Source organism: Nicotiana tabacum, chromosome 21 (assembly GCF_000715075.1).
Source record: "Nicotiana tabacum cultivar K326 chromosome 21, ASM71507v2, whole genome shotgun sequence".
In the NCBI taxonomy this organism is placed as follows: Eukaryota; Viridiplantae; Streptophyta; class Magnoliopsida; order Solanales; family Solanaceae; genus Nicotiana; species Nicotiana tabacum.
In genome coordinates this window covers 84,227,084-84,244,686 of record NC_134100.1, presented here as the reverse complement: position 1 = coordinate 84,244,686, position 17,603 = coordinate 84,227,084, and the positions used below count along the sequence as shown (strand labels likewise).

General features: G+C 34.0%; 1 protein-coding gene across 1 annotated transcript; it reads left to right on the top strand.

Moving 5' to 3' along the window:
- The first annotated feature begins 14,103 nt into the window (after positions 1-14,103).
- Positions 14,104-16,909, top strand: LOC107827934 (septum-promoting GTP-binding protein 1). Its single transcript, XM_016655169.2, has 5 exons — positions 14,104-14,600; positions 15,276-15,399; positions 15,516-15,612; positions 15,782-15,905; positions 16,529-16,909. The coding sequence occupies exons 1-5, from the start codon at positions 14,232-14,234 to the stop codon at positions 16,691-16,693; spliced, it is 879 nt and encodes a 292-aa protein (XP_016510655.2). The 5' UTR covers positions 14,104-14,231; the 3' UTR covers positions 16,694-16,909.
- The last annotated feature ends 694 nt before the right edge of the window (positions 16,910-17,603 follow it).

Sequence of the window (17,603 nt, the reverse complement as noted above, 5' to 3'; positions counted from 1 at the left end):
AATACTAGTGATATAATGAGTTTATACATTGGCTATTTGTCACGATCCAAAATCCACTATAGGTCGTGATGGCGCTTAACGCCGACGTTAGGTAAACCAACGTTAATTTATCAGTTTATTTATTCATTTTATTTCTTTCGAGATCATAATCTCCATTACTTAAATATTATAAAATAAAAGTTACAAGGTAAAAAGATAATAACTACGTGAACTACAATAACGAACAACCAGTAGGAACTCCCAAAATCTGATGTCACAAGTACATGAGCATTTCTCTAAGGAGTACAATAATAATACAACATCTGTCCCGAATGTAGTAAGACAAAATAAAATAAACAATACGATGGAGACTCGGTGGACTGCGGTGCGTAGCCTGGAATGCAGCTCACATAAAGTCTCCTCAACAGGTGTGCCTACGCGCCAAGGTGATTATCAAATGAACCTGTCAGATCCTGCATATTTAGTGCAGAAGTGCAGCATGAGTACGTAAATCAACGCGTACCAAATAAGTATCTAGCCTAACCCCGGAGAAGTAGTGACGAGGGATCGACATCGACACTTACTAAAGGTCCAAAAAATAATGTAATAAAAACATGAGCAGATATGAAGCATACGGCAATGATAGAGTAAATCTGTAAGTTACATAATCTTCCAATTACTTCTTTTAAAGCAAAAATTTCTAAATCTTGTATTCTACCATAACAGTTCAGAAAATGGTAAGTGTCATTATCAAATAAATAAGGAGTACCATATAAATTCCGGACATCAGTGAAAAGATTAGCTCGTGAATATTCGGACTACTAGCGATATAACGCACGATTCTGTTGAGGTCGTTCGGCCCGATTCAGAATAATATGTACACTGCCGAGGGTCGAGCAGCATGAACCATAGATGCATCTATATACCGCTGAGGCGTTCGGCCTGCTCCACAAGAAAAGGAAGGAAGTTACCAAATCACGAGACACGTGTTTACAATACCGTGCATGATCACAAAATGAATATAATCTTTATTGTTCCTCAAATAACTCGCCCACAACTCAAAGTGTTAAGGCTTGGCCTAGTGTACATATATTTATTTCTAAATTAATTTCAATTATAACTTCAATTAATTAAGTCAGCAGAATGAGTTCAAAAAATTCAAATATTACATGATGAGATCCGAAGTCTACCCGGACATAAATATGCTATAGTTACGTACGGACTCTCGTCACTTCGTGCGTACGTAGCGTCCACAACTATTTGCACATAATAATAAATATCACCCAGGGGGTAGTTTCCCCCCTCACAAGGTTAGACAAAAGACTTACCTCGCTCCAAAGTTTCATAACTGGCTCCAAGGCCTCTCTAACACCTCAAACCAATGCCCGTCGATCCAAAACTATTCAAACAACGTGCAAACCAATCAAAATATATTTTAATACCCATAATTAATTAATTTAAACAAATTCCCAACTCCGCTCGAAAAGTCGATAAAGTCAACCCTCGGGCCCACGTACTCGAATTTCGAAATTTTTTGAAGATAAACCTACCCATAACACCACGAACTCAAATACATAATTTAATACAAATTCCATGTCCAATTTCGTGGTCAAAATCTAAAAATACCAATTTTCTAGGTTTTCTACCAAAATTCCAATTTCTACAAATTTCCATGCTTAAATCCATATATAAACCATGTGTTTAACTCACAATGTGAAGAAATCACTTACCCCATGATAGTTGATGAAGATGGCACTCCAAAAGTGCTCCAAAATCGGCTCCCATGGATGAAATGAAGTGGGATTGAGCCAAACCCTCGTTTTAAAGAAATACACTGCCTAGCCCGACCTTCGCACCTGCAGTCCAATAGCTGCTTCCGCGGCTCTGTACCTGCGGAGAATCCATCGCAGGTGAGACGCCAACTCAAGCCAACAGCCTTCACTTTTGCGGCCCAAATAACGCTTCCGCGCTTCCGCTTCTGCGGACAACAAGAGCTTCTGCGCTCACACACCTACGTGCCAAAGTCCGCTCCTATGGCCCCATGCCTTCTTGTCCAATTCTGCTTCTGCGATCTCCCCTCCGCATCTGCGGCTTCGCAGGTGTGGACATTTTATCGCACCAGTGCTCCTGCCCAGCTCGCCTAGAACCGCTTCTGCGACCCTCTTGGCCGCTTCTGCAGCTCCGCACCTGTGGCCAAAACCTCGCAGGTGCGGTTACACCATATGCCAGCTGCTTCAGCATTTCTCCCAAGTCCAAACTTGATCCGTTTTCAATTCGACTCGCACTCGAGGCCCCGGGACCCCGTCCAAACATACCAACTCATCCCAAAGTACAATACGAACTTATTCGAAGCCTTAAACCACATCAAACACCATAAAAATTACAAATCAATGGCCAAAACCTTTCTTTCAACTTTCCAACCTTCAAACTTCGACGAACGTGTCCGATTCTTATTAAAATATTCCGGAATAACGCCAAACTTTACGCACAAGTCATAAATCATAATACGAACCTATTCCAAGGCTCGAAATCCTAAATGGATATCGATAACATTAAAATACACTTCAAGTCAAACTTAAGAATTTCTTAAACTTTTAATATACCAACTTTCTCTAATAAGTGCCGAAATGCTCCCGGGTGATCCGATACTCAACCCGAACATACGCCCAAGTCCGAAATCATCATACGAACCTATTGGAACCTTCAAATCTTGATTCCGAGGTCGTTTACTTAAAAGTCAAATCTTAGCCAATTCTACCAACTTAAAGCTTCCGAAATAAAAAATTTCTTCCAAATCAACTCTGAACTCCCCGAAATTCAATTTCGATCACACGTACAAGTCATAATACCTGAAGTGAAGCTACTCAAGACCTCAAACCGCTGAACAACACGCTAGAACTCAAAATGGCGGGTCAGGTCGTTACACTATTAGTAAATAGACGTGTTGTTGTATTGAATTCAACAATAGAGGTGTAGGATTTTATTAACGAGGTCTTACAATATCACGACCCAAAACCTAACCCGTTGTGATGGTGCCTATCGTGATACTAGGTAAGCCGACATCTCCAAAACACTTTTAGCATTTAACAAAAATGAATTAATATATTTAAAATAACCGGAGTCTTTCATAAAAATGGGATAAAACCCAAAGCATAAGTGCGGAAGAATAGCCCGACATCGGGGTACCACCGAGTACATGAGCATCTATACAAGGAGCAGTCTAATACAACATCTAAGGAATATGAACTGAAATGAGAATAAGATAATGAAGGAGAGCCAAAGCCTACGAACGCCATACAGCTACCTCGATAGTCTCCGGAATCAGCTGCTCAAATATCAACACCCGCTATGACCGGGAATACCTGGATCTGCACATGAAGTGCAGGGTGTAGCGTGAGTACAACCAACTCAGTAAGTAATAAAAATAAATAAGGAAATGAGAAGGTAGTGACGAGCTATACAATTACAGTTCATTTTCAATAATTCCAGCAAAGATTAGACATGCTTTCACATCCGGCAGTTTAAGTCCAATCAGTTTATACAGTTAAAGTTCAGGTAATCTAGATATAGAATCTTTCGGGAATTTCACAATAATGACAGATAGCAACTAAGTGCATAACCAAATGAAAAGCAAGTACAGCCTCTCAGGGCAACAATCACTTAACTCGTCACAACAACTCAAATCACTCGGCTTTTAGCCCTCAGTACTCACACTCAATAGGTACCTGCGCTCACTGGGGGTGTGTTGACTCTGGAGGGGCTCCTTTCAGCCCAAGCGCTATATCCACACGGATGACTCACGTGCTATAATATCAATATGTGGATCTGTACAGACAACTCACTTGTTGCACGGACAACTCACATGCCATAGTATCAATACCTCACAGACAGGCCCTCGACCTCACTCAGTCATCAACCTCTCTAATCTCTCGGGCTCTCGAAAATCACAAAGATCGGCCCAAATAAAGATAACATAGTGTATCAACAAGAATCAAGAAGAGGCTGAGATATGATACGCAAGTAAAATCATAACTGAGTACAAGACAACAATTAGCAAGTAATTCAACAAGTACGCGACCTCTGCAGGTCCCAACAGCACCATTACATAGCCTAAGCATGATTTCTAACATGATTTGCAGTCAAATTTCTATAACACAGGGAGAGCATATAGCTAGCAACAAGTTATTCAACTTTACATTTTCACGGAATGGATCAAGTCCCAATTCCTACGGTGCACGCCTACACGTCCGTCACCTCCAAAATACTCACATAATCCAATAATCCGGGGTTTCATATCCTCAGGACCATATTTAAAACTGTTACTTAACTCAAACCACGCAAAATCCTACTCCGCAATGCATTTGCCCCTCGAATCAATCTTCAAACGCCCCGAATCTAGCCATAAGCAGTACGATATAATTAACATAGGCTAAAAGAATCAATTCCATAAGAAAAACACGAAATTATAAGCCAAAATCCGAAGTAACCTTATGAACACACATCCACTCACGATTCCAACCATACAAGAATTACTCGAATCCAACCTCAATTAACCTTCCAAAACTTGAAATTTTAGCCTATGAAGTTTATAGCATTTTCTCCCAAATTTACAACTCAAATCCCTAATTAGATGATGAAAATAGCAATAGATTCATAAAATATAGCCCAATCCGAGTTAGAATCACTTACCCCAATAATCTTCTCGAAGAAACCTCGAAAAATCGCCTCACACCAAGCTCTCAAAGTCCCAAAATCGAAATGGGACTTAAACACTCGAAATCCCATTTTCTGCCCAGTTTTTCTGCATCTGCAGATATACTATCGCACCTGCGACGCCGCACCTACAGAATTTCCCCCGCAGGTGTGTAAATGACTTAAGGGACTAGGTTCGCATCTGCGAGCAAGAGGTCACACCTGCGTGTGCGCACCTGCGGACAAGGGTCCGTTTCTGTGATCTTTCCCTCCAGCTCACTCTGCGCATTTGTGGAGCTTCAAGTGCATCTGCGGGCTCGCAGCGCATCTGCGGGCTCGCAGATGTGGAAATTCCCTCGCACCTGTGACCCCTGGCCATCTCCTCAATTTCCGCTTCTGCGCTTGGCCTAACGCATGTGCGTGCCTGCACCTGCGGCCACCCAGCGCAGGTGCGATTATACCAGAAGCTTCAAAGCTTCAGCAATTTGCCTAAGTCCAAATTCAAACTGTTAAGCATTCGAAACACACCCGAATCCCGCGAGACCTCAACCAAATATACCAAAAAATCCTAAAACACCTTACGAACTTAGTCGAGCCCTCAAAACATGTCAAACAACAACAAAAACATGAATCACCCTCCAATCCAAACTTAATGAACTTGAAACTCTAAATTCTACAAACGATGCCGAACCATACCAAACCACGTCCGATTGACCTCAATTTTTGCACACAAGTCACTTCAACATTACGGACCTACTCTAACTTCCGGAATCGGAATCCAATCTCGATATTAAAAAGATAACCCCCCGGTCAAACTTTTCAAAAATTCGACTTTCGCCATTTCAAGCCTAAATTAGCTACAGACCTCAAATTCACAGTCCGGACATGCTCCTAAGTTCAAAATCACCCAACGGAGCTAACGGAACTGACGTAACTCCATCCCGGAGTCGTCCTTACACAATTCCGACTACAGTCAAAGTTCTAAGACTTAAGCTTCCGTTTTAGGGACTAAGTTTCCCTAAGCACTCCGAAACCAAAAACAAGACCTCCCGACCAGTCACATAAGCAGAAAAAGATATGAAAAAATCAGTAAATAGGGTATCAGGACTAATATACTCAAAACGATCGGCCAGGTCATTACATACAAGGTATACTTGATATTGTGTCATGATATAATCATTTAGTAAGAAAGTGAAATCCTCTATTTAATATCCTGGATGACTAATGACGTTTGGCATATTTGTGCATAAAAAATTTCTCAAATTTTGGTTTATGTTTTCAGGCCCTACGTGATTACTAGTCTTTGAATTTCAATGAAAAATTTTGTTCTCTGGTTGAAGGTTGTAATTAAGTGAAATATGACTGATTTTGTATGAGTTTTATATTATTGATATGACTTTTAAGTTGTGGTCCATATTCTTCAGTTAAATAATTTTTATGAGCTACATGTCACCCGTAAATTGAGAATTTTGTGAGTAATAAATAGTTGCCACTAAAGTAGTTTGTTTATTTGAACTCATGGAAAATTCTTAACAAAATTTATACATGTATAATTTTGTCGATTCATGGATTGAGCAATATGATTAATAAATAGGATCCACAAAAAATGGTCTATTTATTTGAGTCATTGAATATGCTTAATGGAACATGTGAAAGTTGTCCTTGATAAATCTACACTAATGGTGGAGGTTTTAACTAGACAAAGAGTTTTATCTTTGGGTACTAGTGACACCAACTCTATCCATGAGAAGAGATATTGGGTTTTCACCGAATTGGGAGAAAATATAATATCTTGGGTTCTTGTGTGTTTAATAAATGGATAATTTATTGCAAAAGGAGGTATTATTTATCGTAGAAATAGGAAGAACATAATATATACCTTGAGCTCATAGTATAACTATAAGGAGAATGGAAATTAATATCATATTTATTTTAATTCATGAAACTGCTTAAAACAGTTATTCTCTGAGTTTGGTTACAGGCTGGTAGTCATGAATTTGATGAATTTCGATTAACCTGAAACATAGTAGGTTCATCGAAAATGATCTAGTGAGTAAAACTCACTGCTATGCAGTGAATCGTGCTATTTTTCGGCATTTTGAGGTCGTTTAGATGAGTTTTCAAGCAATTTATTAAATTGAATTTGTTATAAATATGAAAAAATTATTCTTTATATATCGGCTATATTTGTGTTAAATCTGGAACATGATGAAACACGATGATTTAACTTGATATGATATATAACAAGAATGCAAATCACATGGATTTAATCCTAAATACGCAAAAAAAAATAATTTATTCGAACTGGTCTTATTTTTTGGCGATCGAGAATTTTATGATCTCCAAATGACCTGAAATTTGGTAGGATCATTGGAAATGATCTGTTAAGAAGAAGGCATTGCTATGTAGTGAATCACATCGTATTTTGACGATTCGGGATCGTTTAGATGAGTTATTTGGAGATTTGGCAGATTAAAATGTGATTTACATACAAAAAGTCATTCTTTCTATCATTTTATTTATGTCTAATCTGGAACATGATAACACATATTGATTTGACATGAATTGGTATATGATAAGAATGTAGGTCATATTATAAATTCTTAAAAAATGCTTAAAATGATAATTTTCCAAATTTGATCGCAGTTTTGGAGATTGTGATTTTAACGGCCTCCGATTGTTTTAAAATTTGGTAGGTCTATCAAAACTAGCCTAGTGATCAATAGTCATTGTTATGCCGTGAAAAACGTTAATTTTAGCGCTTTAAGACTGTATAAATGGGGTTTTGAGAATTTTCTTTAATTATGGAACTTAATCCTCATAGAAAAGTTCGTGGTTGTGATCAAGTGGTGATAGGAATTAACCCCTATGGTCTCCACTTTTTTTTGTAGTGAGATAATAAATTTACACATTGACTTTAGGTCTTCCTTCATATCGGATAAATTTATTATGAACTCATGGGGTATAGTTACTAGTTATTGATATCCTATAGTAACTCTCTATCTGAGTTTAAGGGTTGAATCAATTTTGTAATTAAAATACAATCATAATTAAGTGGTGATAGAAATATATTTCTATGGTCTTTCACTATTAATTTCAAGAGAGTAATAAATTTACGCGTTGACTTTAGGTCTTTCTCCATATCGGATTAATTTATGTAAGCTCACTAGGTGAAATGCTAGTAATTGATATCGTGTACTTACTCTCCATCTGAGTATACATGTTGGATCAATAGAACTAAAGCTATTAATTATGATGTTCACTTGACTTAAAATTAACAGTATACTCTCCATCTGAGTTGGGTCTGTTTTAATTTATTTGAGTGAATAATCTGGCATTACATATGTATGTTGCATGAGTAGTTCTTTTCCCATCGAAATTTTCTATTCAAGATGCATGAATACATATATTTGTAATGTGTTTGAAATTTTAGTATTAAATGGTTATATATAATTGTTTGAAAATAACAGTATGCTCTCCATCTGAGCTAGTTCTGTTTCTTTCTGGATTGTATAATTTGTGTACTATATAATATACTTTGCATGAATGATTCTTTTCCCATTGAAATTTATTATTCAAGATGCATGAATGTATGTATGTATGTATATATGTATGTATGTATGTATATATATATATATATATATATATATATATTGAATGCAGTCTGAATTTTATTATTCAGTGTTTTGACTTATTATGATCTATTTAATATTTTATCTCAACTCCACAATGACTTCATGCAATTTGTCGTATTACTTGTTAAAATTTTTTTTTGATAGTGACAAGACATTAATTTAAAGGATGCAATAGATGTACCTTTTGTTAGAAGGAGTTTAATTCCAGTTTCTGGGCAAAATAAGAGATGGATATTTATTTTATTTTTCAAATAACTCTTAGTTATTGAGCATGATAAATATTTTATCTCTTGTGGTACATGAATGCATGACCTTGTTATTGTATATTAATGTCTTTCTTGAACAAAACAATATTAGTTTACCGCATAAGAGAATATGTTCTTCAAAATTGAGTAAAACTTATTTGAGCATTGTTGTCTAAGTCATATTAATCTAGATAAGATTTCAAGTTGGTTAAGGATGGACCTTAAGGTTCATTGAAAGTAGAGGCACTAACAACTTGTGGATCATGTTTGGAAGGAAATTTGACTGAAGGATGTTTTCCTTCAAAAGGAAATAAAGCTAGTGATAAGCTAGAATGAATCCCTTCTGATTTGTATAGTTAAATGAACATACCGGTAAGAAATTATTTTGAGTATTTTTATGACGTTCATAAATGATTACTCAAAATATTAATATATTTATTTGATGCATCGTAAGTCTTAATAATTTAAGTAATTCAAGATTTTAAAAACTTGAAACGGAGAAGCACCAAGAAAATATATTAAGTTATTGCAATTTGATTGTAGTGGCTAGCACCTCTCTAAAGAGTTCTTTTGTTACTTATCAGAATAAGAGATTACATCTCAATTGTCTACACCGTAAACTCCATAATAGAGTGGTGTGGTAGAAAGAAAAAATAAGTCTCTTTTGGACATAGATAGACTAATGAAGTGTTATTCAGATTTGCCTTATTCGTTTTTGGAATATTTCCTAGAAACTACAAATTACATTATGAATTTAGTTCCTTCTAAGTTAGTACATGTGACATCTATAGAACTGTGGACTGAATGTAAAATCAGTCTGCGGCATGTTCATATATAGGATTGTCCAGCATATGTGCTGAAAGGGAAAACAGATATGTAAGTTGGAACTAAGAATGGATAGGTGCATGTTTATTGAATATTCAAGAAAACGAATGAAGGTTTATTTTATTGTCCTAAAGAAAATAAGGTAATTGTTAAAACAAATACAGTTTTCTAGATAAGGACTGCTTAATAAACCATGTTCTTAGAAGTAAACTAGTTTTATAGGAATCAGGCAAAGAAATAACTAGATGTTCAAGAACATCAAAACCCAAATGTTGGAATTGACGTTCCATTACATTTAAGTAGTGGAAAAACGTTAATAGGGATAGTATGCCTTTATTTAGTGAGAGTGATATTTGAACAATGAACACTATAGTAAGAAGTCGCTAATATTTCAATACTGTAAGGTAATAAAGGTAATATTAGTAGTACTTCGTCGTAGTGGGAGAATACTAAGGAAAATTTTAGTTCTGTGTACACTCTTGGGATAGTTTCGGTAACAGGATCCCTGAAGAGTTTAATACCAAACTAGATAGTTACGATAAAGCACTACTGGACAAAGATTGCATCAGAAATAACTTGGCAAGATTCTTTAACAAAACCTTATTTGGTGAAGACTTTTAATAGTCATGTAAAAAGAATGCCTGAGAAAGTTGTAGATGCATGGTTATGAGTCTAAGTGGGAGATTATTGGGGCATATACTATTAGCTATGCATTTGGATATAGTATATTCTAATAATTGTCATGGTTAAAAGTCTAAGTGGAAGATTGTTGGGATATATACTACTCCATTAACCATGAGCTTGGTTTAGATATAGTATTTATTATGAAATAATTATTTATTCAGTTTTAATAAAATTTTAAATAGATCATATATTAGTATGTGTCCTTTGCTTATATAGTAGATAATTTAGTATATAGAGTTTAGCTTATACACGGAAGATTAAATCATCGGTACTTATAAGTATAAAGTTTGAGTTCACAATCTAATGATGGAATTGGACAAACCATCATGGATGATTGTAGCACAAGATTAAATATAATTTATCTTGATTATGGGAATGATTTAATTCCAACTTCTTGTGCTAGTACATTTTGTATGTATTGAACGAACCAAGTAGAGATAAGTATTTTATACTCACTTAATAAAATAAACTCTCTAACCATTAAATATACTTATACTCTTAATCTTGATATAATTATTAATTGTGTATATTATTATTATTTTAATTTATTGAAAGGCGAAATTCTTTTGTGGGCCAATATGCCAGATAAATTAGATAATAATAATGTATATTGGCGAAATAATAGTTAGTTGATGGAATCTATGTCTCGATTTAGAGATTGATCATATACCTTTATGAAAGTTTATAAGTTTTTATGTGTAATCTAGGCCGATGGATTTTGTATCCGACGCATGAAATAAGTTAAGCGAAAGTCTAAAGAAAATAATCAATAAAGTAAATCGTTAGTAGTTTAATTTAATTGATTAGTATCTGAATCTTAACATGGGGAGTTAAATAAGATTTAATGGGTAAATTTTAAAATTGAATAAAGAGTGCAATTACGAATTTTTAGTGGAAAAATTCGTAATTAATTATGGTGGATGTTACTTTCGAAAATTATAAATTAATTCCATAATTGAAAGCCTTGTTAATTAAATTCTGTGATCCCTGCTGTGCCTAAATAATAGAAAATAAAGGAATCATTTTTCTGGTGGAAAAAAAAACCCAACAGGTTTTGAAAAAAGATTTTAACCCATAAAACTTATGCTATAAATACATAAAGCTTTCCACTAGAGGAAAAAGGGACATGGTGGCTTAAATTTTCAGCCATATTTTTCTAGAAATTTCGCCCACACGAAATTGCTATTTTTGGATATTATTTGAGTAATACAGTAGAAAATCGTGGAACATTCGAGGATGATAATTGTGCGGGTGATGGAGATTCCATTGAGACGTTATGGAACTGAAGGCTCACGTGATAGAATAGATTTGTTCACGCTTCAAGAGGTAACTCGTGAAACCCCATATATGCTAGTTATCTAAATTACATATTATTTTGATACTGAGATTGTTTTCGCTGCTTATAATAATTCATTAATAAATTACGTGTGATTTTGATACTGAAATTGCTTTTGCTGCTTATAATAATCCATCAAATGGGAAAGTATTGCGTATTAAGATTTTTTTTTAATTTTCAGGACTCGTACCCAAGGCTCATATTAGGATGATGGGGTCCTATTTATCTCTCCACGGTCCTTGATTGACCACCTTAGCATGTATGCTACACAAGGTATGAAAAATGGCTATTTTATAAATTCTATAGAAAAAGTTGAGTAGATATATTTTCGAATCAATGACCCTCACATGCTATATATATATTTTTAAAAATAGAAATTATTCGATGGCCTACCATTTGTTAACGGTTAAGTTTTCTAATGTCAAATTGCCTAACAATTCCCAAACCAGACGAATATCATCCATTAATTTTAATCAATAAAATCAGTTCAATGTCTCCTTCATTAGGTTTTGCGGGCCACTACAGAGAATCATAAAACACGCTCTCAATTGATAAACACGTATGTTTGTGGGGTCCAATACTTTACTTCTCTTATTTTAAAGAAGAATGACATTATTACTTTTTTTTTTTTTAAAGAATTAGAAGTTCATAGTACAAGGATTAAACCTTTTAATTTTTATTTCGGACAATGATAAATGTACATAGTTAGAAACTAGATATACAAGGAGCACTAAAATGTGTAAATTCTTAAAATTAGAAAAATTTAAAATATGATAAATTTTGGTCAAAGAAAAAATTATTTGACTCTTTAAAATCACAATAATGTCATTAAAATGCAATGAGAATAATAGATGTTCGTAGATTTTTTTGTTGCAATTTCTTAAAACTAATTTATTGTAAACTTAATTTAATTTTGTAACATTTATGATTATCTAAATTTAATTTTTAGATAATTTTAAAATTAAGAGTCCAAAATTCAAACTTTAAATTAGATGAGTTGATTTGTATACTTCAAATTTTATCATTTCCTTTGTGGAAGAAGAGATAATTTTTTAACCACCAAAATATTGCGGTGGGGTGGCAAGTAGACGTTCATCCTTAATCAGCATTTCAGATGTGAGTGTTGAGGATAAAATCACTTTTATTATGGAGTAATTTACTTTAAAGTGTGATTCTTAGGTGCGAATTTAAATTAGTTGGGCTCCAAAACAAATAGTTGAACCGAGTTTAAAACCAAAATGTTCGGGTCCTAAGGATGAATGTCGCTTTTGTTATGAAGTGATTTATCTTTAAAGTAGAATTTTTTGACACGAATACAAATTAGCTAGCTAAAAGCGGATATGGGAACCGAGTTAAAAACCGAAAAAAGGAGGGAGTTATTGTTTATAACGACTAACATTAGTGGGGCTCCTCTCACCTTACATGGATGCATGATTATTGGCTAACTTGGCTACACGTGAAAATTGACTCTTTCCTCTTACATTTGTCGGTTCTCTCTGAATTTTGAATTTCAATATAAGCCTGACCTGATTGACTTATGATTTGTCTTTGTTGTGATTATTTAATTAATTACTACCACAATAATCCCTGGATAATTCATAGATTAGTGCAACATTATTGGGAGTGATAAATACTGATGTGGAAGGGTGTCAAAGGATGTAATTTACTCTCTAATATTCTGATAAAAGCCAATGAAAAAAATATAAAAAGTTAAAAATGGTTGTGGATTAATCCTTAAAGCCTCAGAAGAAAACAAAAATAATTACCCCATTTATCCCAATTTGTTTAATAATATCACTCAAACACGTGTTTTAACCTTCAATAGGTGGGATGAAAATCATGAGAGTTTACGGATCAGATTCCAACAATGTAAAAATTACAAGCGCTTTCTTTTTATCTGTCAAATCGTTGATATGTAGTATTGTTCGATACTTGTAAAATGACAAAAGAATATGCTTTAGAATATTAGTCAAAATATGTTCACATAACTAGAATATCAAAAAATGAGCAGAGAAAGTACAAAAGCTAATTTGTTGAACTTCTTGAATTTTTCACTTATAACAATTCTTGCGGTTAAGCAATATACTTGTTTCTAAATGCAACTTTTTAACAAAATATTATTAAAGAGTAAATTTTATTTCACCATCTTAACCTTTAATGTTTGGAAAATAATACCCCTTTTACTCTTTGAATTGATACAATAACCTCCTTGAATTTTAATGTTTGGAAAAAAGTATTATTGTCTTTTTTATTATTTTTCTTCCAAAGTTAGTCAAAAATCAATAAATAAAAGCACCAACGCAAAGTTTCCAATAAAAACTGAAAATAAATGGCAACCAAAAACTCACAAAATAAATGTGGATCTTCCCTTTCAGTAGGAGTAATAATTAAAGCTCAACAAACATTTTGCTGATTCATAAGATGAACCAAAACAGAAGAAAAAATCTCTCACCAACCTATAGGCAACCATATTTGAAATTAATTAAAAAACAGAAGGAAAAAAATGACAACCACGTTTGAACAAAAATTCTGATTTTTTAAACCTACTAAAACGGTCAACCGTCCCTCAATACACGGCCATAGTTACAATTTCAATAGCAGTTAACCACACATAATATCAAAACAAGAATTAAAAAAATTGAATGGTAAAAATTCAAAGTAAATCCCAAAAAACACTTTTAAAAAAAGAAATATGATTAATATTCCAAAAGAGACTTCCCTTTACTTTTAAGGCCAAAAGAAGAAGCTAGCATTAAACAGCTCCCTCTTTAGGCCTTTTTCTCTATAATTCCCTCTCCTAAAACTCAAAACAAAACAAACCAAAAGCCAAAAACAATGACGAAACGTTTGCTCCTTTGTTACAGAAGAATGCTTCATTTGAATATGAAAAGGAAAATCGTTTGCAAATTCACAATCCTACACAAATATTTTAGTTCATTTTGGAACAAAATTCTTGCTTGTTGGATAGGTAAGTCTATTAATTATAGACAATTGTCACATAATCAATCTTTTCCGAGCACCACCACCACCACCATGAATATGGCTTCTCCGCCGTTGTCCGCCGTCGCGAGTTCGGAGAGTGGATTTTCGGGGAGTTTAGCATCTACATGTTGTTGTGATCATTCTAAGGATTCGTCTGAGGATGTTGTTGCTTTGAAGATTAGCCTTTTGGGTGATAATCAAATTGGCAAGACATGTTTCTTGGTTAGTTCTCTTGATCTCTTTCTATTCTTGGTTTATTGAATCTTGGCCTCATTTTTTAGGCGGATCAGAAATTTAAATTTGATCGATTCAATCTTTAGATTCTTTTTATTGAACTCATTATACTTTTAAAAATATGATTTTAAAATTTAATATTTATTGAGATTTTGATGAATTTTACCATATATATCTATACTTCGTGTCAAAATATTGGGCTCTGCCCATGTCGAGCTGATTACCTGTGGATAGTTTTGGGTGTCTAGAGGTGTTAAATCATCTCACATTTGCGGAGGTAGATCCAGAATTAAAAACCTATGGGTTTAACTTTTAAAGTTTTTATATTAAACCCATTATATTTTTAAAGTTATGAGTTCATATTTATTATTTTTGTAATTTTAATGATTTTTTACATATAATTTTTAACTCTGCGTCGAAAGTTATGGATTCAGTTGAACATGTCGGTGATACATTACATTGGCCGAGGAATGAGTTGTTGTTTTATATTATGTTGGATTTATAATTTTTAGCTCATGAGTTAACTTTTGGATTTGAGTCTTGGCGATATGTCAATTTTATTAACAATAATTAGGATTCTCTCCATTCTAGTTTATGTATTTGTCGTTTTTATCCATTTTCAATCTTGGTTTTGACTTTTCTTGTGTGTTTTTTCAATTGAAGACAAAGTATGTAGGAAAGGAGAAAGCAGCAGATGAAGACTTTTCAACAAAAGGGTTAAATCAGATGGACAAAACTTTGTGTGTGAGAGGGACAAGAATCTCATATAGCATTTGGGAAGTTAAAGGTAATATATGCATTCGATCTTCTTTTATTTTCTTTTAATAGAACAAAGAAAAGGGTATTAGAAAATAGCAATTTAGATCTAAAACGATGTGAATTTAAAGATTGTTAATAATGCAGATGATGTTTCTGCCCCAACTAATATTCCAATGGCTTGCAAGGATTCTGTTGCTATGTGTTTTATGTTTGATCTCACAAGTCGCTGTACACTCAATAGGTATGAGGTTTTATTTTTATTTTTTTTTGACTAAAGAATAAGAAGCTAAGGATCATAATTTTTAAGTTTATGGTCTAAAATTTGCTTTTATAGTGGATCCTAACTTGTTTAGAAATGAGACATAGTTGTGATTGTCGTCGTCTAAAATTGTTTTCGTGTTTAATTACAGTGTCATTAGCTGGTATCAACAAGCACGCCAATATAATCAGGCAGCAATTCCTGTAATGATAGGGACAAAGTTTGATGACTTTGTGAAATTGCCATTGGATCTGCAGTGGACAATTGCAAGTCAGGTATAATTCTCATTCTTTCTTGAGAAGACTATAATTATGATAAATAAACAGAAAAGAAACAAAAAAAACACACACACACACACAATAATAAAAGTACTGAAATGGGGAGGGAGGACAGGGGTGGAGAGAATATCATTGTAGATGTAGGACGCTTAATAGACAAATACAGTCAGACCTCTCTATATAACAATTATTCACTATAAAAGTCATATTTTTCTCAGAACCGATTCTAATGTTATGTTATAATATATATCCTCCATAACAGTACTTCGCTATAGCAGCAAAAAATATTTGAATAAACAAGGCTGTTATAGAAAAGTTTGATTGTAGACATCTGTACTTGCACGAAATTTTGTTCCTGATCTCCTAACTCCGCGAGTTTTCAACCAGATACCTCTGTTTGAGTCGAGTGAAGAGGTCGAAAACTGAATTTCGTGCAAGTACGAATATTAACATATTAAGCCCACAGTGGAAATGATTCTATGAGATATTTGTTCATCATGTGTTTTTAAGTCCTCATATTTTCTCTTTAGAATTTTAAAGTAGTCTAAAATTAGAAAGTTTCTAATCACATGTCTTGGAGTTTTTTGATATTCACAGTGTTCTAACGTCATTTTTAACAGGCAAGAGCATATGCAAAGGCAATAAATGCAACACTATTTTTCTCAAGTGCAACCTACAATATCAATGTGAATAAGATCTTCAAGTTCATTACAGCAAAGCTCTTCAATTTGCCATGGACATTGGAGCGTAACCTTACCATTGGAGAACCAATTATTGATTTTTAGGTTTTCTCTTCAGTTGTGTAATTAAGAAAAAGAAAAAAAAAGAGTTTGCCTTTTTATATTAGTTGTAGATATGAGAGAATCCAAAAAAAAATCAGAGAGAAAGAAATGATTCACATAGTCAACCGGTCACTGGAAATTGTTTCAACCAGTGAAAATTCGGGTTGTCTTCATATGACATTTTTATGCATTGGAGAAATTTCAATTTTCTTTTTCTCATTTCCTTTGAAGTACACAATGCAGTTGTAATTTCCATTTTTTTGGGAGTTGTTTGACAAGTTAGTTAATCAGAGACGCCCCAGGGTATGATATAACGGTCGAAAGATAAAAATATGAAAAACTAGAGTCCAAATGTCAGCAAAGGCAAAAAATAAAGGTTATTTTTTTTTATCCGCCAAAACCTTGATAGGCAGAGTTACTTAATATATGTATGGTGAGGGGGAGCACGTACCCGATAAAATGGTTGAGGTATGCACTAGTCCGCCATGATAGAAATGTTAGAAAAAAATACAACAACAACAAATCCAGTATAATTCCACATGGTGAAATTTAGGGAAGGTAGTGTGTATGCAGCCTTACCCCTACCTTGTGGAGATAGAGAGGTTGTTTTCAATAGACCCTCGACTCGGAAAAGCATAAGCACCACATTAAAGAATAGAAAAATAAGAATCACAATAGTGAGAAGCCATGTAAAAGTAACATAAATAACAACCAAATAATCAGGAGACCACAACGAAAGAAATGACAGGTAGTCATAAAAACTTAATGCCAACAGAATACTAAAGTACGTACTAATACTACTGGTATGATAGGGAGAACACTAAACTAACTACCCTACTACCCTAATCTTCGGCCTCCACAACTTCTTATCAAGGGTCATGTCCTCGGTCAGCTAAAGCTGCGCCATGTCATG

What these genes read in the sequence shown, in the direction of transcription:
- LOC107827934 (XM_016655169.2), top strand. Translation starts at nt 14,232, where the DNA reads ATGACGAAACGTTTGCTCCTTTGTTACAGAAGAATGCTTCATTTGAAT. An exon ending in AGTCGCTGTACACTCAATAG is followed by an intron (nt 15,613 to 15,781) that starts GTATGAGGTTTT and finishes GTTTAATTACAG; the next exon opens with TGTCATTAGCTGGTATCAAC. An exon ending in AGTGGACAATTGCAAGTCAG is followed by an intron (nt 15,906 to 16,528) that starts GTATAATTCTCA and finishes CATTTTTAACAG; the next exon opens with GCAAGAGCATATGCAAAGGC.